This window comes from Ostrea edulis, chromosome 6 (genome assembly GCF_947568905.1).
Source record: "Ostrea edulis chromosome 6, xbOstEdul1.1, whole genome shotgun sequence".
Lineage (NCBI taxonomy): Eukaryota > Metazoa > Mollusca > Bivalvia > Ostreida > Ostreidae > Ostrea > Ostrea edulis.
The window spans coordinates 56,416,352-56,442,223 of NC_079169.1; the positions used below are offsets into that span (position 1 = coordinate 56,416,352).

The following is a 25,872-nucleotide window of genomic DNA, read 5'->3' on the forward strand; positions in this document are numbered from 1 at the left end:
AAATATCCAACAATGTATGCAATATAGATAATTATTTATATACACATGTTAACGATATCGAAAGTAGCAATCAATGAGTAGTATGCTAAAAATAAATAGAACATCAACATACCTTAGATTATCAAAACCACAAAATGATGACGACGCTACACTACTAGCCACTAATGTACATGCACAAGAGATCACTATACTTGTATGTATGTACAATTAATCACGGTATATAAACATTATATTTTTAAAAAATCCACCCCAAACTGTATTGTGTACAAATAGTTTAAACCCATGATATTACAATATTTTCTGTTTTATACTTACAGTCGATACGTAACATTTGCGACGAGAAAGTATCATCAAAGAATACCAAGTGAATACAGTTTAGGAATTGTGTACACAATACAATGCAACGGAAACGAAACCAGTCTCTCTGACTGTAAGAAGTTCAGCACACACGGATCGTATTGTTATCACAATGAAGATGTTTACCTTCAGTGTTTTTCTGGTAAGCCATTCTGAATCATGAACGGCTTTTAATAAATTGTTCTATAAATATTATAATACATGCATTCCATCTACATGTAAATGTGTAACTTATGAGAAACTGAGATTTTTCATGTTGTTAAAATTGCCACCTTGATACTGTAATACTGTAACAAAGTTAAAGGTTGTTCAGAAAGTTCAATCTGCAATGAAAAGTTATAGAAAAATCGTGAAGTGATAATCAACTGAACCAATTTTAAATATGTTGATGTCTACTTTTAGAGGAGCACAGGCATGGTTAATGTATATGAGAATCCAGAATCTTTTCCCGGGAAGGGGGGGGGGTGATCAGACAAATTTCCGCAGTCTATTCTTGTGAATAACACTTAGTATTTTACAACTGAAAGTGCATGAGAATAGGCAAATAATCTGTTTTCTATCCAAACCCAGGAGAGGGTCTGACTCCCTTCCAATTCTATATGCATGCATAGCAAAGCCTATACCAACGAATTGAAAAGAAGAACAATGGTAAATCTCTGTAATATAATGAAGATTGCACAATTATAGAATACAAAAAAAACACCATAAATCTCTATTCAATGTTAATTAAGGAGGGGGTATCCTTAAATTGTATGTAACGATCCCCATGTAGCATTGATGTATTCTTCATAGGGAAAATTATACCAATATCATGGTGTACAGAATCCTAATCTCCAACCCATATTTCAGCATTCACTATCCATGTAAATAAATATAGATTCACGTTTGCTTTATGTTAGACCCCCTTCCCATCCAAATGACTGTAGTTCTCAGAGAAACTATGTGCAATACGCCAGTTTCGAGATGAGAGCTCTTCTGTTTATGGGGTGCATTTAGTGGAACTTTGAATTGGGACAGAGTAAACATACAATGAGGAAGATGATAAAATGTATAAAAAGCGGTTTCTCTTTAAATATGTGAATGTAGAAAATTCAAAACACTATCGAAAGAAAATGTTTTATATAAGTGGAATCATAAAAATGTCACATTTTTGGAAGTAATAGTTTAGATTAGAAGATATACGTACGAGCAACGAAATAACGTGATACAAGTATAATAAGAATTCCATGTATTCTAAAATTACTTCATGAATACTTATAACTTACGTAGTTTGTGTATCAGTCGAATTCGGGTGATAAAGCTACGCATGAGAAACTGAGCACATTAACTTATGCAGTGATGAATATTTGTCCCACTCCTGCTTGTAAAGAAATTGTTTCTCACCATAATATGTGTGAGAGTTATCTAAGGGGAAATAACTAGGATGTATCCGGATACCTGCGTATTGTATTGGACAGTTAATTGATCACTTATGAAATACAATTGTAATATTATTAAAAATGAATTTTTTCTTCAATAAGTTGAGTTTCTTGGGCCCCAGAAAGGCTGTTCTTATACATAATCCATTGCAAGAATATCTGATCAACATATTGAGTCTGTATACACAAAACATTTCAAAATCATTTTTCCTATATGTCATTCTACAAAGTTTTTCTTTCTGTTTACTATTTCCCCATAATAATCCTTCTATGCCAGATGCCATGTAAACCTTACAGAAACAAGGACTCGAAAATTGAAAACTACAAAGATCAGTGATATATATTTGTTTTATTGTATTTGAATGACAATTTTGGATGAACATTCTCAACATTTGGTTATCTTAAAGGTTACAGTAAAACTGAATATTTCAAAATTGAAATAATTGATGCAATTTACTGCAATCAGTTTACACATCAGTGTATGTAATATATACTACAATCAGCCTACACGTCAGTGTATATAATATACTACAATCAGTATAGAAACCAGTGTATTTAATATACTACAATCAGTTTACACGTCAGTGTATTTAATATACTACAATCAGTTTACATCAGTGTATGTAATATACTACAATCAGTTTACACATCAGTGTATTTAATATACTACAATCAGTTTACACGTCAGTGTATGTAATATACTACGATCAGTTTACACGTCAGTGTATGTAATATACTACAATCAGTTTACACATCACTGTAATATACTACAATCAGTTTACACGTCAATGTATGTAATATACTACAATCAGTTTACACGTCAATGTATGTAATATACTACAATCAGTTTACACGTCAGTGTATGTAATATACTACAATAAGTTTACACATCAGTGTATGTAATATACTACAATCAGTTTACACATCAGTGTATGTAATATACTACAATCAGTTTACACATCAGTGTATGTAATATACTACAATCAGTTTACACGTCAGTGTATGCAATATACTACAATCAGTTTACACGTCAGTGTATGTAATATACTACAATCAGTTTACACGTCACTGTAATATACTACAATCAGTTTACACGTCAATGTATGTAATATACTACAATCAGTTTACACGTCAGTGTATGTAATATACTACAATAAGTTTACACATCAGTGTATGTAATGTACTACAATCAGTTTACACATCAGTGTATGTAATATACTACAATCAGTTTACACGTCAGTGTATGTAATATACTACAATCAGTTTACATGTCAGTGTATGTAATATACTACAATAAGTTTACACATCAGTGTATGTAATATACTACAATCAGTTTACACATCAGTGTTTGTAATATACTACAATCAGTTTACAGGTCAGTATATGTAATATACTACAATAAGCTTACACATCAGTGTATGTAATATACTACAATCACTTTACACGTCAGTTTATGTAATATACTACAATCAGCTTACACATCAGTGTATTTAATATACTACAATCAGTTTACACATCAGAGTATGTAATATACTACATCAGTTTACACATCAGTGTATGTAATATACTACAATAAGTTTACACATCAGTGTTTGTAATATACTAAAATCAGCTTACACATCAGTGTATGTAATATACTACAATCACTTTACACATCAGTTTATGTAATATACTACAATCAGATTACACAACAGTGTATTTAATATACTACAATCAGTTTACACATCAGTGTATGTAATATACTACAATCAGTTTACACATCAGTGTAATATACTACAATCAGTTCACACATCAGTGTATGTAATATACTACAATCAGTTTACACGTCAGTGTATGTAATATGCTTCAATCAGTTTACACATCAGTGTATGTAATATATTACAATCAGTTTACACGTCAGTGTATGTAATATATTACAATCAGTTTACACATCAGTGTATGTAATATACTACAATCAGTTTACATCAGTGTATGTAATATACTACAATCAGTTTACACATCAGTGTATGTAATATACTAAAATCAGTTTACATCAGTGTATGTAATATACTACAATCAGTTTACACATCAGTGTATGTAATATGCTACAATCAGTTTACACGTCAGTGTATGTAATATACTACAATCAGTTTACATCAGTGTATGTAATATACTACAATCAGTTTACACGTCAGTTTATGTAATATACTACAATCAGTTTACACATCAGTGTATTTAATATACTACAATCAGTTTACACGTCAGTATATGTAATATATTACAATCAGTTTACACATCAGTGTATTTAATATACTACAATCAGTTTACACATCAGAGTATGTAATACACTACATCAGTTTACACATCAGTGTATGTAATATACTACAATCAGTTTACATGTCAGTGTATGTAATATACTACAATCAGTTTACACGTCAGTGTATGTAATATATTATAATCACTTTACAAGTCAGTGTATGTAATATACTACAATCAGTTTACATGTCAGTGTATGTAATATACTACAATCAGTTTACACGTCAGTGTATGTAATATACTACAATCAGTTTACATGTCAGTGTATGTAATATACTACAATCAGTTTACACGTCAGTTTATGTAATATACTACAATTCGTTTACACATCAGTGTATGTAATGTACTACAATCAGTTTACACATCAGTGTATGTAATATACTACAATCAGTTTACACATCAGTGTATGTAATATATTACAATCAGTTTACACGTCAGTGTATGTAATATATTACAATCAGTTTACACATTAGTGTATGTAATACACTACAATCAGTTTACATCAGTGTATGTAATATACTACAATCAGTTTACACATCAGTGTATGTAATATACTACAATCAGTTTACACATCAGTGTATGTAATATACTACAATCAGTTTACACATCAGTGTATGTAATATACTACAATCAGTTTACATCAGTGTATGTAATATACTACAATCAGTTTACACATCAGTTTATGTAATATACTACAATCAGTTTACGCATCAGTGTATGTAATATACTACAATCAGCTTACACGTCAGTGTATGTAATATACTAGAATTAGTTTACATCAGTGTATGTAATATACTACAATCAGTTTACACGTCAGTGTATGTAATATATTACAATCAGTTTACACATTAGTGTATGTAATATACTACAATCAGTTTACACATCAGTGTATGTAATATACTACAATCAGTTTACATGTCAGTGTATGTAATATACTACAATCAGTTTACACGACAGTGTATGTAATATACTATAATCAGTTGACATCAGTGTATGTAATATACTACAATCAGTTTACACATCAGTGTATGTAATATACTACAATCACTTTACACATCAGTGTATGTAATATATTACAATCAGTTTACACGTCAGTGTATGTAATATACTACAATCACTTTACACATCAGTGTATGTAATATACTACAATCAGTTTACAAATCAGTGTATGTAATATATTACAATCAGTTTACACATCAGTGTATGTAATATACTACAATCAGTTTACACATCAGTGTATGTAATATACTACAATCAGTTTACACGTCAATGTATGTAATATACTACAGTCAGTTTACACGTCAGTGTATGTAATATACTACAATAAGTTTACACATCAGTGTATGTAATATACTACAATCAGTTTACACATCAGTGTATTTAATATACTACAATCAGTTTACACGCCAGTGTATGTAATATACTACAATCAGTTTACATGTCAGTGTATGTAATATACTACAATAAGTTTACACATCAGTGTATGTAATATACTACAATCAGTTTACACATCAGTGTATGTAATATACTACAATCAGTTTACACGTCAGTGTATGTAATATACTACAATCAGTTTACACGTCAGTGTATGTAATATACTACAATCAGTTTACACATCACTGTAATATACTACAATTAGTTTACACGTCAATGTATGTAATATACTACAATCAGTTTACACGTCAGTGTATGTAATATACTACAATCAGTTTACACATCAGTGTATGTAATATACTACAATCAGTTTACACGTCAGTGTATGTAATATACTACAATCAGTTTACACGTCAGTGTATGTAATATACTACAATCAGTTTACACGTCACTGTAATATACTACAATCAGTTTACACGTCAATGTATGTAATATACTACAATCAGTTTACACATCAGTGTATGTAATACACTACAATCAGTTTACATCAGTGTATGTAATATACTACAATCAGTTTACACATCAGTGTATGTAATATACTACAATCAGTTTACACGTCAGTATATGTAATATATTACAATCAGTTTACACATCAGTGTATGTAGTATACTACAATCAGTTTACATGTCAGTGTATGTAATATACTACAATAAGTTTACACATCAGTGTATGTAATATACTACAATCGGTTTACACATCAGTGTTTGTAATATACTACAATCAGTTTACAGGTCAGTGTATGTAATATACTACAATAAGCTTACACATCAGTGTATGTAATATACTACAATCAGTTTACACGTCAGTTTATGTAATATACTACAATCAGCTTACACATCAGTGTATTTAATATACTACAATCAGTTTACACATCAGAGTATGTAATATACTACATCAGTTTACACATCAGTGTATGTAATATACTACAATAAGTTTACACATCAGTGTATGTAATATACTAAAATCAGCTTACACATCAGTGTATGTAATATACTACAATCACTTTACACATCAGTTTATGTAATATACTACAATCAGATTACACATCAGTGTATGTAATATACTACAATCACTTTACACATCAGTGTATGTAATATACTACAATCAGTTTACACGTCAGTGTATGTAATATACTATAATCAGTTGACATCAGTGTATGTAATATACTACAATCAGTTCACACATCAGTGTATGTAATATACTACAATCAGTTTACATGTCAGTGTATGTAATATGCTTCAATCAGTTTACACATCAGTGTATGTAATATATTACAATCAGTTTACACGTCAGTGTATGTAATATATTACAATCAGTTTACACATCAGTGTATGTAATATACTACAATCAGTTTACATCAGTGTATGTAATATACTACAATCAGTTTACACATCAGTGTATGTAATATACTAAAATCAGTTTACATCAGTGTATGTAATATACTACAATCAAATTACACAACAGTGTATTTAATATACTACATCAGTTTACACATCAGTGTATGTAATATGCTACAATCAGTTTACACGTCAGTGTATGTAATATATTACAATCAGTTTACACATCAGTGTATTTAATATACTACAATCAGTTTACACATCAGAGTATGTAATACACTACATCAGTTTACACATCAGTGTATGTAATATACTACAATCAGTTTACACGTCAGTGTATGTAATATACTACAATCAGTTTACATGTCAGTGTATGTAATATACTACAATCAGTTTACACGTCAGTGTATGTAATATATTATAATCAGTTTACATGTCAGTGTATGTAATATACTACAATCAGTTTACATGTCAGTGTATGTAATATACTACAATCAGTTTACACGTCAGTGTATGTAATATAATACAATCAGTTTACATGTCAGTGTATGTAATATACTACAATCATTTTACACGTCAGTTTATGTAATATACTACAATTCGTTTACACATCAGTGTATGTAATATACTACAATCAGTTTACACATCAGTGTATGTAATATACTACAATCAGTTTACACATCAGTGTATGTAATATATTACAATCAGTTTACACGTCAGTGTATGTAATATATTACAATCAGTTTACACATCAGTGTATGTAATATACTACAATCAGTTTACATCAGTGTATGTAATATACTACAATCAGTTTACACATCAGTGTATGTAATATACTACAATCAGTTTACACATCAGTGTATGTAATATACTACAATCAGTTTACACATAGTGTATGTAATATACTACAATCAGTTTACACATCAGTGTATGTAATATACTACAATCAGTTTACATCAGTGTATGTAATATACTACAATGAGTTTACACATCAGTGTATGTAATATACTACAATCAGTTTACGCAGCAGTGTATGTAGTATACTACAATCAGTTTACACGTCAGTGTATGTAATATACTACAATCAGTTTACATCAGTGTATGTAATATACTACAATCAGTTTACACGTCAGTGTATGTAATATATTACAATCAGTTTACACATTAGTGTATGTAATATACTACAATCAGTTTACACATCAGTGTATGTAATATACTACAATAAGCTTACACATCAGTGTATGTAATATACTACAATCAGTTTACACGTCAGTTTATGTAATATACTACAATCAGTTTACACATCAGTGTATGTAATATGCTACAATCAGTTTACACATCAGTGTATGTAATATACTACAATCACTTTACACATCAGTGTATGTAATATACTACAATCAGTTTACACATCAGTGTATGTAATATATTACAATCAGTTTACACGTCAGTGTATGTAATATACTACAATCACTTTACACATCAGTGTATGTAATATACTACAATCAGTTTACACATCAGTGTATGTAATATATTACAATCAGTTTACACATCAGTGTATGTAATATACTACAATCACTTTACACATCAGTGTATGTAATATACTACAATCAGTTTACACATCAGTGTATGTAATATATTACAATTAGTTTACACATCAGTGTATGTAATATACTACAATCAGTTTACACGTCAGTTTATGTATGCTTGAAAATCCTGGCGTCATTTTACAATGATGTTATTCTCTGTCTATATAGAATGTCCGAAGTGGACTTACGGAGATGAGTGTGAAAATCAGTGTTTATGTAACCAGACAAACAGTTTGTCATGTGATGAAGATACTGGAAAATGTTCCTGTAAACCAGGATATTTGGGAGATCTTTGTAACTGTAAAACTGGTGTTCACCAATGCAAAACAGCGATATCGATCTGCCACGCAAATTCCAGTGGAGATGGTGTGTGTCTCTGTAAAGCTGGATTGTCTGATAGAGATTACCAAAATGAGGGATGCTACAGTATGTATGTCTTATTATCTGATTATCAATTAGCAGTGTGATGTGCCAGTTTTTGCTTGTTCCTTCTGAATTTCTCAGTGCATGTAACAGTTAAACTATTGACTGGTCAACACTTTATACTGTTTTGTAGCACTGTACGTTTTGCTATGAATGAAATGCCGTTATTCAAAATATGCATCATCACTACTGAGTTTTCTAAGTACATGCATGTTGAAAATAGTTTTCGTAGTCTTTGGTGATCTGGTCTTCCAACAGTCTGTTGAAATTCCCATGGCCACGAATTGTGTTCCTTTGTTAGCTGACCTGTTTTTATATTTTAATGAAGCAGGATTTATTCAAAAGCTTCCAAATGACAAGAAAAAATATCTTGCTGTCGCCTTCAACTTGACATTTAGATTTATCGACGATGTTTTATATATTAACAATATTCATAATCATTCATATGTCGATTCGATATATCCCTGTAAACTTGAAATAAAAGACATCAGAATCCTCCACATCTGCTTTGTACTTAAATATTGTATTGAAAATAAATATTAACAGCAAACTAACAACTCAATTCTATGACAAGCGGGATGATTTCAGATTCTCCATCGTCAACTTCCCATTTCTATGTAACCAATAGTCCATTGTTACTGATATATGGTGTTTATATATCTCAACTGATTCGACATGTAAGACCTTGTTCTGTGTATAGCCAGTTTTTAAATCGAGGCAAGCAACTGACAAACAAGTTGATGGTACAGGGGTTTCAAAAGTTCATTTTTGTCATTTATATTAGAATTTGATGTGTATTATAAATTTTACATTAAAATGTTTTGTATTGCTTATATGTGTTATGAGATTGATCACTCTTCGTTATCTATACCTTTCAAATCAATGTAACATTTTAATCAAGGAATGAAATATGACTCTTTTATAGAGGAATATGTACGATTAATCAACCAGACATCTTCTAACGAAGCAGCTGTTGAAATGTTCCACTCAGGAATGTGGGGAGGGATATGTAAGACTGGATGGACTAAAAAGAATGCTCAAGTGGTGTGCCAGCAATTTGGTTTGCCTTCGTACGTATTGGCTCGTGTTATTTCATCAAGTAACTGTTTTATTCATCGGATGACGACAACAGTTGTATTATAATCATATGCAAGTATAAATTTTGTAAGTGAAAAATACAAAAATATTTTCAGTCTTTCAGTCAGGTAAAAGGACATCTGATTTCCACAGCTATCTTGCGCTGAGCCCAACAAAGCATTCTTAGAAGCTTAAAGTTGTATTATGTTCATATTTCAGGGACAATGCACAGATGAGTAGACGTTTGACAACAATGCCAAGTTCTTACTTTTTATGGACTAATATTACTTGTAATGGAACAGAAAAAAGTCTTCTGGACTGTGTGAGATCTACTAGTAGCTCGACATACTGTTATGGTAGAAAAGCTGCAGTGATTGTGTGCCCCAAAGGTAATGATCAAATAAAAACAATATTCATTGATAAGTACATGTAGTATGAATGATGGTACGTTTATAGCTCACCTGAGTTTTGGCCAATGTGAGCGATGATAATTGTCATCATTTGATGTTCATCGTCTGTTTGTGTCTTAAGGTAATTCCCCAGACAACGTCAAATAACGTTAGAAACGTTATCACACATTCAACGAACCCGATGACATGTTGGTGAATTTTGTAGACCGTATTAGGATTGATTGTTTGAAAGCAAACAACAAAGATTTAGAATTTAAAAAACAACAACATACGAATCGCAATAATACAAACAAGCCGGTTTTATACAAGACAACGTTCGAAAGAGAAAATGCTTATAGTTATATAAATCGCGAAGTCGTAAGCTCTCTATACACATTGCGTTATGACATACAGTCGTTTAGTATTTCCCGTGAGATTTCTGCAAATATTACAGATTGTGATGTTAAATCGTGTTGCCAACTTTCAATGTATCTATTGTAGGCCATTTCTTTTGTGAGATTTCTGATCATTAATGACGGGTAGAAATATCGAATGTCCTATTCAGTGTTACCTGTACTGACTACTGACAGTCACAGATTTTTGTTATGTTTTCCCTATAATTTATTTAAACCTGAAAGATTACGATCGATGTTGTCATGATCTAAATAAAGTATGTATATAATCTAAAGCTATACTGACATTGTAACCGCATCCCTTGCAAATTTTTTATATTTATTTACACGACAAAAATCGCTTTCGAGGCCCTCCGAATCCATAATAAATGTGCATATACATGTACAATGCATGTGCATATCTCTGTTGTGTCTAATGATTTCAGGGTGCTCAATTTAGATCATACGCCGATAGATTTGTCACATATTTAGGACCTATTGATCTCTAGGCCAAGGTGTCGTACGTTTGTGTTCTTGTACGTACAGTATGGATCATGGGTGTTATGTAATTTTCTTTTATCTAAAACACTTTTCTGGCCGGACATGACCTTTACTGATGTTTTGATTAAAAGGACTCGGAATGTAGGCGGTAGTTACATCACATGGCTGTATCGCATTGTTAATAACTAGCAGGAACTAAAAATTACCAAGTGAGCGAGGAATACAGAATTCGGGTGTTTTACAATATTCGAATTTCCCAAAATTTGTAACTTGAGCATAGGTTAGCATTCTCTGAATGAGTGTTAAAAATGTAAAAATGATTCTGATCTACATCACTTTGTTCCAACTAGATCTGGCGACATAATTTCATTTTTTCATCTATTGTGACGTCCTGTCAGTGTTCATGTGACGTAGGCTATGGATTTAGTAAGCTCCATAATAAAGATAGGATTTTTCTAACTTCAAGCCCGATCCCTAAAGCTCACGGCAATCAATGAAAGTGGTTTTACCTATTTGAAGCTTTAATGTTTTAAGATGTTTTTCAAAACCCACCCTGTAATATTTCTTGAAATGGTAATTTAGTAGTGTAAATGATGAATGAGACATGTTTGCAGAGATATGAATTTTAGACACCATTTTCCAATATGTGTTTTTACAAGGTTTTTTAACCTAGAGGGGGTCATTGGGCTCTCAAATTATCCGATACCCTATATACTTCTTATGTCAAATGATTGCTGGAATGTAAAGGTAAAACATATTGAAATGTTTAAAAAAAAAATCTGAAGGGTTTTGAAAACACAATTTTCCGGACATGGTGGGCTATGATTAGTCCAAATTTGACTACTATATGTGCATTTTGATCACCTTGAAACCAAGAACATGGTTCAGTAGATGAAAAATTATTGAAAACAGTCAAAAGCAATACATTTTCTTCAATTCATATGAAAGAAACATATTTCTATCGTTTAAATAAAGACAGTGCCTTAAAATGTATGTATATTAACAATGCTTGTTTTAAAGTGATATGTTCTATTTTTAGAAGTGGCTGTACTCTGGGAAAGGCCGCTAAACATATTTTTCTTCGGGAATTTGGTCAATGTACATCCTCGACAAAATACATGCAAATTTTGATAGAAATCTGTAGGATTTTCAATACTAAGATGTGGTATGGGGAATTAACTTAACAGTTGCAATTTAATCTTCCTGTTTCCAGATAACTCTGTAACCAGTTGCCTCAGTGTTGTTACTTTTAAGAGTGATTCAAACTTTAAAATACAGTCCCTGGCTTTTGATTTGGCTGAATTCATTGAAGCCAATCAACAGAATTTGGGTCATGAGAGCCTCTTAATTTGTTGTGCACTATTAGTGGAGTTCAGTAGTATGCATGTACATATTCTGGACAGTGTGTGTACATTGACGTCGAAACAACCACAGCGGAGAGCAGCTGGTACAATACTGCTATGTATAGATCAATATCACTCTAAATTTAGAATGGCTTGTGTTTAATGAACAAAATGGTGTAGAGGAATCTGAATGGAATACCTCAGATATAATTATGGTTTCTATGTTAGCTTCTGAGTGTTAAAGTTTTAACCTTTTTCAAACTATACAGTTTTAGATCTACATCTCAAAATAATGACACTATCAGCTAAATGGCACTAAAACTTTTTATACGCTTAATTAAGATTTTGCAGTTTACTGATACTTCTCAAATATATTTAATAAAGATCAACAAACTATTAATATCTTTGATTTGATACTAGTTTACGAAACTGAATCTTTGTCACCAGTATAATGTCAATTTGACTATTTTTTCACAGGGATCTGCCTCCAAATATGATTTTCTCCAAAACAGAGTGACATCCAGTGCGAAACATTGAACTTTATGAATGTGATATTGTACCATGATTTGAACAGAATTAGTCTAAGGTGTTTAAATAAGAATTTCTTGCACAATGATTAGACATGCCAGTTGTATCAAAAATGATTTTTTTTTTTTAGAAATCGTCTCGACAACCAAGGTCTTAAGTATGGTTCCATGTAAAAATCAGGCAGAGGGTGATAAGTCGACCGTCAGGGATTGAGCCGATACTTATATATATAGTAACATTGTTTATAGGAAATCATTCGGTGATAATATTTTTTTCATATGACGCACCTTCACAGAGCTGTGTTACTAAAAATAGAATACCCATGTTTTGGCCAAAATTGACTCATAAAAATGCTATATATTCTTAAAGGTTTTGTTAAATGAAAAGATCATACATTTTCAAATGGCTTATATAAAATGAAGAAGGCGGCTACTGTTTACGAATTTCTGTTGTCATAGTGAGTATTTGTTATGTGTTACCATGGTAACCGTTGCTGTAGTTAACGAAAGGATTTTCTAACGGAAAAACATTCCAACTTTAAGACCATTTTTCTCGAAACAGCAAACACTTTCAAAAAAGTTTTATAATTAGACGGATAAAGTACATGCTATTGAATAATTTTTACTCAATATTTTTTTTGAAAGTTTTTACTGTACTCGGAAAAAAATATATGAAGATTGTGAAAAATGGCGGGAAAATAATATATTTTCATGTTTTTAAGTTTTCTTCTACTTACAAACTATTCAACAAGTACACTTTTCTGTCATGTTCTAGTAATTATCATATTCATAAATATCTAAAATGATCTTTATGTGTTTACATATCATAATGATATGTCTATAGATGTAAATGCAAGAAACGATGCATAGTATTTTGGGTCGGGATCGAAAGTCCGTTTATTATTAACCCATTTCTTTCAGATTTCCTCAGGTTATTGTAAACAACTTATTAGACCGGCCTTTATAGGATAATTTGCACTGAATGGCGAGTTTAACTTGCAAGTATTTTGGCTGGATAGTTTGGAGTGGGTGGGTAATTAACAGATTAAAGAAAAAATGCTTGGTTGGCAATTGTTTTTCATTTTGAAATTCACCTATCAACAACTCTTGTGAGGCTGGTCAACGACGTACGTTGTAGGTTGCTCGAATGACAAGAGATTGGCATTATAGTTCCAAGTATAAAGAGAATGAATGCCCATGCTCTTTTAAAACGTATATCTTCAGAAAAACAAAACTGAAAATACATTCAACATGTTCAAGGGAATCCTATGATAAAACAAAGATATAATTTATCAACTTTTGTGTTTTACCCTAAATAATTCATTGAAAATATCTTTTATTTGAAAAATCATTTTGAATTCATTTTTGCTCTATGTAATATGAAATTTAAAACATTTATTACAAAGCATCTGGACATTTAAAACTTTGGCTAACAATTCTAGAAACATGATGTGGCTCAAATTTTAAAATAAACTTTTTAGCACTTGATTTCCTTATGAATCCTTTGTAAGAGTGGAACAAAAACTTTTAGTGAAATGTACGTTTTTACAGTCGTATGATATATATGGTTGTTCAGGAAAAAATAAAAATGAGAACAGAAACTGCAGACATTTGTGTCATTAATATTGTAAAATTTGGACAGTTTATATTGACTTTATATAATTTTATGAAAATACATGTAATGTAGAAATGGGATTGTTTTAAAATTCAATAATGTAGTTTAAAAAATGTAAGTTGACTCATTTATCATGTCTATGGCACTATCTTTTACCAAGTATGATTACAGGTTGCTTTCAGATTACAAAACAACTGTTTTACATAATCCATGTAGATATTAGTGTCTGTAAAGTGAATTGAAAATGAATTCTTAATTATTTCATCAATACATTCCATTATCTATAAGATTTTTTAACAGTTGCAACTTGTAAGTTTAGATCCTTTATAAACTATATACTGATAAATGTACACGGAAGAGTTCTTTGAAGCTTAAAATTTTTATTTCAAAATCATACTTTTTTAAAAGTGTAACCCCAAACAAGGCATAAACATGATAAAGGAACAAATGAGCACAGAAATATATTTGTTACGAACATATTTACAAAACAGAGGCAGATCCAGAAAAAAATATAAGGGGGGATGGAGGGGTTGTGACTCATGTGTGTACCTTCTCCATCCAGAAAGGGGTGGGTGAAGAGCCCAAAAAATGCATAAAATAGACCATTTGAGCTATTCTATGATGCATCACATTATACATGTATTTTTGCATGTCAACACAACTTCATTACATTGGTGTTTAATTTTTCATAAGTTGTTTCCCTCTCGAATTTAGGTACATTAGGAATTTCAGTTGAAATAATTTGAATAAACACCATATATAAGAATGCTTTCATGTTTATTTGACAATTTGTCGTTTATTTCTTCATAAAGTTTTGATATTTTGTTTGGATTCAATATTTTAGACTGTCTTGATGTTTGACATTAAATTTATGGACTCCTTTGCTTTCCTTTTGTAATATTGTCTTGTACTTTCACTTGGTTTGATTGATTTTCCTCCTGTCACCACTTTAAGTATGTCCTTGGGTTTTGCAGAGACCTACAATACAATAAGATAGACACTGATTTTTAGGACACAAGAATTTACTTATTTTTCTCTCCTCAATATATAATATATATTTCTCTAGTTTTTGAGAATGTTTGAACATTTTATATCATAAAACTTTCAATTAAAGTACACACCTCAGAGCCTAGTAATCCTAGTCCCCATTGATATTTAAATTATACATGTAGTTAGAAAGAATAAAAACACTAAAACAGGATATAAAACTTTTGAAAACAAGAAATGCTTAAAGAAACTTGTATATGGCATTGAGAAGGTGTTCCAAATATTCTAAATCAGTGACAAGTAGGTTCAAGTACTAGTCAGGGCAACAGCTGTATCGGGTTTTGAGTCTGGTTTCTGAGTGACCAATATTTTCCTATAATGGGGGGGTTGGTTGACTTCGACCTCATTATCAGAAGGGGTCATATAGTGCTTGTATATCAGGACTATTATATAATACTGCTCTACCAAGTTTGAGGTTTATAAAACATTTACACTGCAATCTAATTAAAATCAGACCTTCTCCAGTGTAACGGTTAGAGAAGGTCTGATTTTAATTAGATTGATTTACACTGTAGATTCATTGGTACATATGTGCTACATGTATTTACAGTTATGTATTTACCACAGAGGTTTCCAATGCATGTAGTGATGGTAATGACACTCCATGATGCTGGTATGAAAACTTTAAAGAAATATACATTAACTAAATGACTTGATCTTTGTTATATTTATATATTATTATTAGAAATATACATTCAAGAACCCATGCATTGACCAGTCCCCATGACCATATCAAATTGAGGCAGACTTTAAATAGTAATATAATAGATATCTAATAAAAATGTCAAGAAGACTCAACTTAGTCTTATTGATTGATATGAAGATTTATAATTAACATTATGAATTGTTTGACAATAAAATGGAATTCTTTAAAAACTACAGACCCTAAATATTTTCTTTGATATGTCTAATAGTATGCATATATTTTTAATAAAATATGAATTCTAATTTGTCAAGAGCTGGATGGTGACCACTAAAAGAAATGATTTTGTGCATATGAAATGATATTTAAAAAATTGTGTGTGTTTAAAAAAATACCTTGAAGGAAAAAAATGATGTGTATATCAATTAAATTGAAGAAAAAAAATCTCATATATTCTGAGATTTGAACCCGGTACCTTCGGCATGCTTATCCGGATACCTAACCACTAAGCTATCTGCGATTTGCATAATACAGGATTACATTATATACTAAACATTGCATCTCACAAAGTCATATCATGTCTTAAATTTGTATATGCAAATTCGACTGAAATCTACATGTAATACATAAAACCACACTCTTTTGAGATGACACCTACTCCTACTGATCCTCAGTTAGGCATAATCTACATTTCTATCTGAGACAGGAGGCGTTTGTGTGGAGGATACGTAGATGTCTGCTATTATTGCAGACCATTACAAATGAATCATGCCGTCGATTAGCCTAGGCCTAAAACATATCATAGCGTAACTGTTGAAAGTATGACTTTTTGAAACAAGGGAGTGGGTGTCATCTGTACACAGTCGTCTCATACAATGCTACATTGTATAATACAACATTCGTTATGATTTTTATGCTAGTAATAATAAATATTGTGAATTTTGACTTATTAAATATGTAAACACCATGTAAACACCATTTGAAATTACCGGAATGCGCCGACTTGATGTTGCTCGGTCTTCGTTGTCGGCTGCTCCACACGGTCTATCGTCAGTGACGCCATATGCATCAATGTATTTCTGACACTCTCCGAAGGTAAATATATTCGTTTCCTTTAGATGAGGCTTGAGGGTAGATCACACTCTGTCGGAATATTGTCCTAAACGGCATTCAGTTTTGGATCCGCCATATTCCGCGCACTTAGTGTGTTGACAACGCAGCGCCCCTAGCGATCATCGAGGTTAAATTCAAGAACGATAACCGAAATTGCATTAAAATCGAAACATTCAGAGAGGTTTTAAAATGTTATATTGAAACTTTCAAAAAAAATATTTATTTCAGAGCATGCCTTTTTTATTTGTTTAATGTTATATAATGATATATTTTCATACCCGCTTTGCTGTTTTTTGATTTCAAAGGGATTACAAGTAGTGTTTTGTATAGATTTGCACTAAGCGTGAATTCTACATGTTCATAATTATCTGTCCATAATTTTGGAACAAGACGAAATAAATCAAAACTACTTTGTATATTTGCTAAACATATTACGGTGAGTTAGTATGCTAAGTTTGGGTTCATTTCGTGAACATGGACTTATCACGAAAATGCGATTTTGCCTGATTTTTACGTGGAACCATACTTAATGACTACAAGCACAAGAACAGAAAAATACCTGCATTCACATTCTTTGCATGTAGCATTAAACTCAGTGATTATGATAAAAACATACATGTAGTTATTGATAATGATCTTAGATGCATTTCATCTTGTCATCAGAACAGCTCATAAAAGTATTGTAAATTCATAAATTTGATGCACTTTCTGTGGTTTTGAATTATGTTATCTCTAAATCAGATCCATGGATTCGATTGATGCTGAGGAAGACAACTCGTACGAAGACGAGTGGAATGCTGCAGGTTTACTATAACAATAAATGGGGTGATATTTGTGCAGGTGGCATTGGTAATAATGCTGCACGGGTAGCATGCCGAGAACTAGGCTTGCCAACGTAAGTACTATTATTCTTAAATGATGATTTTTTATGCTCCCCGAAAAATTTCGGGAACATGTAGTCGCCGTCTTGTCCGTCCGTCCGAGCTCATATCTCATAAACCTTTCATCAGAAATGTTCCTTATTAAGACAAGAACTTTTGGATCAAGGTATGTCAATGTCATTTTGGAAAAGCAAGGTCTCGCAGACCATATACAAGTCCCTTATTTTAACAGTTTTTGATATAAGTTCCCATCTCCTAAGCCTCTCATCACAAATTGATCGCAACTGATTACAAATATTCCTTGAGACAAGGACTTTTGGACCAAGGTTACTCAGAACGTATACCTTATATATAATAGTAAAACGTTTTTTATTTCAACAATGTGTGAACAGGTATTGATTATAAATCACTAAAATAAGTAATAGGCAAATAGCTTTCAGACAAAGGTCATTCAAAGTCATTTATTAAAGGTTAAGTTCACTCAAAACATATATCTGGGAGCATCCATCAGTTTTTACTTTGTAAGCGTGGGTTGCACGCCTTGTGATTGTTCTGCACCAAGTGGTAGGCATGGCCTGCACGCTTTGATTTTTTTTGGGGCATTATTTGGTTCCCCCTTGGGTTAGTTTAAACATGAAATAATTTAAATTTAAATACACGTATTCCAGGCCTCTTCGCAAAGAGAGATGTTGAATGAACATTTTTGTATAGGTGTATTACAACAGAAAAAATGATTAAAAATATTCTCGTCAGGCAAGACTGAAACATACCATCAGGCGGGGAGTGGGTCATATTGTACAACTTATACGGCACCAATTTTGATGCACCAGATGCACCAAAATTTTTGAAATCCGAAATAATAAACTTGTAAGAGCTATTTTAGGGGAAAACAGAGTGCCAAAAACTGGAGTCAAATTCGTATAAGGATAAGAGCTATGCATAAGGGAGATAGTCCTTAATTTTGAAATGAATTCATAAATTTTATCACAGCAATCAAATATACATCTGTATTTTCAAGTTAGTAACGAAGTACTTAGCTACAGGGCTGTAGATACCCTCAGGGATTACAGTCCACCAACAGAGGCCTCGACGCAGGGGTCATAATGTAAAACTTATACTGTACCAATTTTGATGCACCAGATACGCATACATCGTATTAGCCAGTCGATGAGAACATATCACCTTTGATAAGATGGAACAATACAAAACGAAAAGAAACAATCAAAATATGACTGAAATAGATTGAGAAATAAATCAAATATATGAATAAATAAATGAAACAAATAATGACTAACTACAGTGAAGATCAACAGATTTTTCAAATTATGTATGCGAGTGGATGTAACATCTAATTTTGAATTCCATTGTAGTATTTGCCTCATTTTTAAACCTAAAGAAAACTGCATTCATTTTTTAGAGACAAAAATTATAAGCACCTCTTTTGTCATACTTCAATTGTCCCCTCCGATTTTTACACCTTCTGTACGAAAGTTTATTTCAAATACTTGGATTAGCTTACCTCTGTTATGGCAAGAAAACAAACTCAGAATTTGCGTACAATATACATGTACAAGTTATACACTTGTCGGTCTTTGCATTATGCAGACAGTTCCGATGAACAATTTTGATAGAAATATTGTGTATTTAAAAAAAGAAACTTGCTGAACGGTGCACATGGATATATAAACGGTTTGCATGGAACGTTAACGGTTTGTACGGAACGAAAAGAAACGCTTTAGAGGTGTAGTAGCACGCTTCAGTATCTGTATTTACATGTCTTATATAGATCAGGTTGTGCATCTATGAACAGTTTTCTAAGCTTTTTTGTCTATACCTGCAGCTACTGAATTGAATATTTATACATGAATATCCATGTATATCAATGGGTTGAATATCAAGTTTAAGTTTTGACATATTTTGGGGAAATTTATGGACCTTGAACGTAGCATATTTCAGGGATTTTTGCAGTCTCATTTTGGCTATCCCTGCAGCAATTCAACTTTTTATCAGTGTGTTACAGATCATGTTTTGAGTTTTCTTAAAATGATCCACATAGTGAGGGCCTTCCAATTCTTTTCAAAATTTCGTATGAAGCATCTTTGGGCCATAGATAGTAAATTGCAGGACTTTTACACCCTAGGGACTTAGGGGTAGGACACAATATGTCAAAAATTGACCAATTCTCAAATATTGAGCAATTTTCAAAAATCTTCTCTGCAACCGCACATGTGTAAGAAAAACTAATTGCATAGTGATGTAGAGCAAGAAGCTCTCTATCAAAATTGTAAATTTCATGATCCCCAAGGTAGAGATTCTGACTCCAGGGTGGGACCAAACTTGGTATATATAGTGTATATGCGTAAAACATTTAAATTATATCTTCTTTAATGTGATTGATACTATATTGAAACTAAATCCTAGATATTTAGAAGGAGTAGGTATACCTTTACCAAAATTATAAATTCCATGATCCTAGGGGTAAGGGTTTTGATTACAGGGTGAAGCTAAAATTTGTATAGTGGTTGTTTTCTTTATCATTTGAATGTCTTCTTCTGGCACAATTTAAAACTAAACGCATATTTAGGAAAAGCGGAAAAAAAAATATCAACATTGTGAGTTTTGCAACCTCAGTGTTTTAACTCTAGAACGGGTCCAAATTAGTAATATCTTGTTAGTGTTATATGTTTTATATTATGTAAAGCCTTTCATCAATATAAAGTGAATATAAAGGGCAATAAAGTTTAAAGAACACAGTCATGTTGTTTTATAGTTTTGCTGAATATTAGAATTTAGCTTAGGTATTCACAATAAAAAAAGTTCTAGATTTCATAGCCCGTGGAACTAGTGATACAGTGTACTTTTTAACTAAATTAATCAGGTAACATATAAGGCCTGTTGGCCTCTTGTTATGTTATCTACAGACCCTGGAGCGTTTTGTTCCATGTAAACCGTTCAATGTTCCATGCAAACTATTCACCATTCCGTACAAATCGTTCAGCGTTCCGTTCATACGTTCAGCGTTTACAGGATACCATTCAAGGTTCGGTGCAAACCGTTCCGTGCAAGAATCGTTCCGTACATGATCAAGTCACTGATTTAATACGCAAGAGCTTGTTCTGCTTATGGTCAGTTTTTAGTCGACGCAGGCTACTGATAAACAAGTTGATGGTGCAGGGGTTCCAACAGTGTCGTTTTAAAGTCAACATTTCAAAACTTATATGATCGTTATAACGATCTGGTTTGCTAATACAACCTATCATTGGGTTAAATGCTGTCTGACGTGTTTCTCTCTATTTTGTTTTGCTTATAAGAGTTATGGGATTGATCACTGTGTGTTAGCTTCACCTTTCATACAACCATATAGGCTAGAGTTGCTGATCAACAGAGCTCACCCCATCAACAGTTTTAGATGTTGTCTAGGTATCTATATTAAGTTTTTTTTAACCAAGTTGATGAATTTTAAACCACCACCCCCACCCTCCTCGCCTATACCCTTGCCACTAAATATTTACTTCTCTTTTGCTCAGGCCTATGGGTTCTACACCCCCGGTCTTTTTTTATAACGGTTCTGCTATCCACACCTTAATACTGTCAAGTTGTGGGATTCCTATACTGTATAAATATTGCATGTAGTTGAGGGTAACATTGAATATTTTTACCTCTAGAAAACCATTGTCAACCAAGGATATGCCTCAAATGACAATGATTTTTGGAGGGGTGAGAATTTTCAAAGTTACCCTCAACTACATGCAATACTTGTTTTCTTATATTGAATGTTATATAAACAACAAAACAGAAAGGCTTGATTTAGTATTTTATCTAATGTTGTCAACATGTAAAAGATAAATGAAATCAACATAGTGAAATAATACACCATACTTTATACTGTTCAGTAAGCTTACATTCAAACTGCTTCCTGACTTTGTTCGAATGGAGTCGTTCATATGTAAAACAATCGCAGCCTTTCGTTAAGCTCCTGTTTACTGAAACTAAAACTCGGTACTTTGACTTCTATGTCTCAATAACGAACGAAATAGGTTAACATGCCTTTCTATCATCCTTTGATTAAGAGTAGAGTCTTTTTCATTGATCAATGGAGTCCAGGATGGGCTGTTCAAGTGGGGGAAAACGGCCCATAAATTGGTTCTAATCATCACGGAGGTTGGATAAATCTATTCTAATGAATAGGTGAAACACTCGGGTTGCTGAAATAGTCGCTAAATCATCCAGCTAAACCCAGGAATATTTTTTCAGGGGAGTCTCCTTTATTTCCGATGCAATCCTGGTGTATTTAATTGCAGACGGTGGATAATTGTTTTTTTAGGATTGGATTTTTTTTTCAGGATTTTTATTTCATTTTTTAAATTCATAACATTTGAGACTCTTGTGGTGTATATATATATATGAACTAACACATACATCTAACATGCTGTAAACTTTTACAGTAGTAGATTAATTAACATGTTTGAGTAAGTGGTCATCTAAAATAAGCTTGAAATGCAGTAAACTTCCATTTCCAGATATTTTGATTTCGTCATCGAAGAACCCGTTATCTGTTGCCACTGTCGCAGCCTTATTATAAAATAATGAAACTTGTAATACCTGCTATCAAGGGCTATAGCAGCAATGACTCGATCCAAAACTTGAATTGATACAATACTCGAAATAAAAGACACCACAGAATCGTCCACTTCTGCTTCATACTTGGATATTTTTGTCGTCAAACTAACAACTCAACTTTATGACAAACGGGATGATTTCAACTTCTCTAACGTCAACTTCCCATATTCATGTAGTAATATTCCATTATCACATGTATATGGTGTTTACATCTCTCAACTGATTCGATACGCAAGAGCTTGTTCTGCATCAAAATTTTATCTCGTACCTGATTAAAATTAGTCATAACCTAAACTGGGCAAATATTTAAACCATGACAATTCAATACAAGTGTGAATAATTCAACCATGACAATTAAATACAACTGAAGTTAACTGAATTATGACAATTCAATACAATTGTGAATAACAGAACCATGACAATTCAATACCCCCTTTCCCAACTAACATGTTATTATTCTGTATGCTCACATCATCTATACTCCCTAAATGGTATGTGAGTCGTTGCCTTTGGATAAAGCGAATTCTTCGACTTTCAAAACGGCCAAAAAAAGGCCAGATATTTTGAAACAATGAACATATTGGTTGCATCTTTGACTCCCTTAATCTTATCCACGTACCCAATAGCAACTTACATAAGTTCTAGCAATAGCTCCAGCATACTTATACAGTTAAGTGTAAGCAATAAAGTATACAATTAGTTCGAGTGGAGGAGACCCGATTGGTGCCGTATAAGTTTTACATATACATGAAAGGTTATCTACATGAAAGGTGAAGATAACGAACAGTGATCATTCTCCTAACTTCTATAAGCAATACAAAATAGATAGTTGGGCAAACACGGACCCCTGGACATACCAGAGGTGGGATCAGGTGCCTAAGAGGAGTAAGCATCCCCTGTCGACCGGTCACACCCGTTGTGAGCCCTATATCCTGATCAGATCAGTGTACCAAGAACGGCTTAACAATCGGTATGAAACATGTCAGACAGCATTTGACCCAATGATAGGTTGTATTGACGTCCTCCTCCACCGCCCAGAAGATTCCAATGTTGAGATAACCCCATCATAGAATCTCAAAATCTTCTGTTGAATGATTAAATAAATACTACCCCTGGTAACCTTGGAAAAGAAATTCAACTTTCCAACTAGTGACTCCAATTCCTTCAACTTTAAGGACGACAGACCTAATTCGAAATTTTGCACTTCTGCGCAGAAAGCCGCGAACATCGCTATTTACAGTCTCCGTGCATTGTGACGTCGCTGCAATTGTTTCATCACATTATAAACATGCGAAATTTACGAACTGAACTTGAGACTGTATATTTCTTTCATTATACAAGTAATGCATCTTGTTTTAATCCATATTTTATATGAATTCTTCAATAAAGTCGATTTGTAGAATTTCCGTAACTTTTGTATCTGTGAATCCGTGACTTTAAAAATTCTGTCCGTGATTCTTCCGTGTTTTATGTGTAATTTATGGGATTCCGTAATTGTCCGTGTTTTTACAACCTCCCGCGCATATGCCATGAATCAAACTGTCATAGGTATGCACAACGAAATAAAAAAAAAAACCCAAAAAAGACTGTTTTGTTATTAAAATTTTACTTCTGAATATAGTTTATATCATGAATATTCTTATTAATAGTTATTACTGTATTACTCTATAAACAATTAACGATTTACGACATGCACCAGAAGCGTATTACTCAAAAGCCGACGATAATTTCTATTTACAACCAACTGCGGAAAAGAGTAGAATTATATTTTGAAATCTTTCGACCATCCATTAAAACGACACAGAAAAAATGACTAAAACCGTATCAATCAACAACAACCGAAGAACAAAGGCAAGGCCATGGTAGTTTCTCTCTCGGCTGACAATAAACACGCTATCGACCCTACCCATTGGATAGATATTTTATTAATATACCAAAGCAGAATAATTCCTCTCCCGACAACAAAGCAAATCATCCCGTCATAATGTTGGGAATAGCTGCTATAGTTGTGACGTTGAATACGCCGCTGGGCTTTGTATTTGACGTCACAATGCCGAATTGCGCGGAAAATCGACGCTGCCGTTGAATAGTTTGAATACAATCACCCTAGCGCAGATCTTAGCACAGAACCGATCACATGGCAGAGATACATATATTTTGGTGAAAATAGTCGGCTTATCGTCATCTTTTGATATAGAGAAAAATACATTCAGGTAGAATAATGCTTTAGTTACTCATGTCTGAGATTGCAATTGCCAATCAACATGTCATAGTAACACGTATTGCTCAGTGTTTACATATGATTGGTGACCTTTTTCTTAATCCATATGATTATTTAGTATAAAGAAAAAGTATGAAACTACAAGTAGAAAACCTATCCATTTCTTATTTAATGACATTTTCCTTGAAAACTGGCCAAAAATCGTCCTTTGACCTGCTCCCCTTAAAAAGAATTGCCGATGACCCATACTTTTTTTCTTACAATTAGTAAGCTTAGTCTTTCTAAAATCATTCTTTAATTTGTATTAAAACTCTATTGTAGATTTTTTTTTTTTTACTTTTATATTGCACATTGGAAATTTCCCTATATTTCCTTTGCAATTACGACTACTACATAGCCAACTTTTGAAACGCCCCCTGCTGAAAATCAAATACGATTTTCATTTGGGTTTTTTCCCCATTGATTTTCAATCTTTAATGCATGTTTTACCTTATATCAAAATTTGAATAAAATCTCTATTGTAGAAAGGAATTAGGTCCGTCACCCTTAAGTTTTGTTCGACAGACTTTTCCAACTCTTGTATGTTTTCTTTGGGAATCATGATAGTATATTTCTAGTTTCAGGAACACTAAACAAGTAACTGTACCTTGAGT

At 32.4% G+C, this 25,872-nt stretch overlaps 1 protein-coding gene and 1 long non-coding RNA gene across 4 annotated transcripts in view; one reads left to right on the top strand and one right to left on the bottom strand.

Moving 5' to 3' along the window:
- LOC125645466 (uncharacterized) overlaps positions 1–25,872 on the top strand; it is a 147,297-nt gene that overhangs the window by 61,787 nt on the left and 59,638 nt on the right. For all 3 annotated transcript variants that reach the window (XM_056140159.1, XM_048871008.2, XM_048871007.2), the window contains exons 21-25: positions 318–499; positions 8,596–8,853; positions 9,776–9,920; positions 10,147–10,316; positions 18,239–18,392. In XM_056140159.1, coding sequence (XP_055996134.1) covers positions 318–499; positions 8,596–8,853; positions 9,776–9,920; positions 10,147–10,316; positions 18,239–18,392 — 909 coding nt within the window. The remainder of the gene's footprint in view (positions 1–317; positions 500–8,595; positions 8,854–9,775; positions 9,921–10,146; positions 10,317–18,238; positions 18,393–25,872) is intronic.
- LOC130046863 (uncharacterized) lies at positions 15,058–18,200 on the bottom strand. The gene is made up of 2 exons (XR_008795900.1): positions 17,374–18,200; positions 15,058–15,672 (listed from the first exon to the last, which is right to left on the bottom strand). It is a non-coding gene; the product is annotated as an uncharacterized LOC130046863 (long non-coding RNA).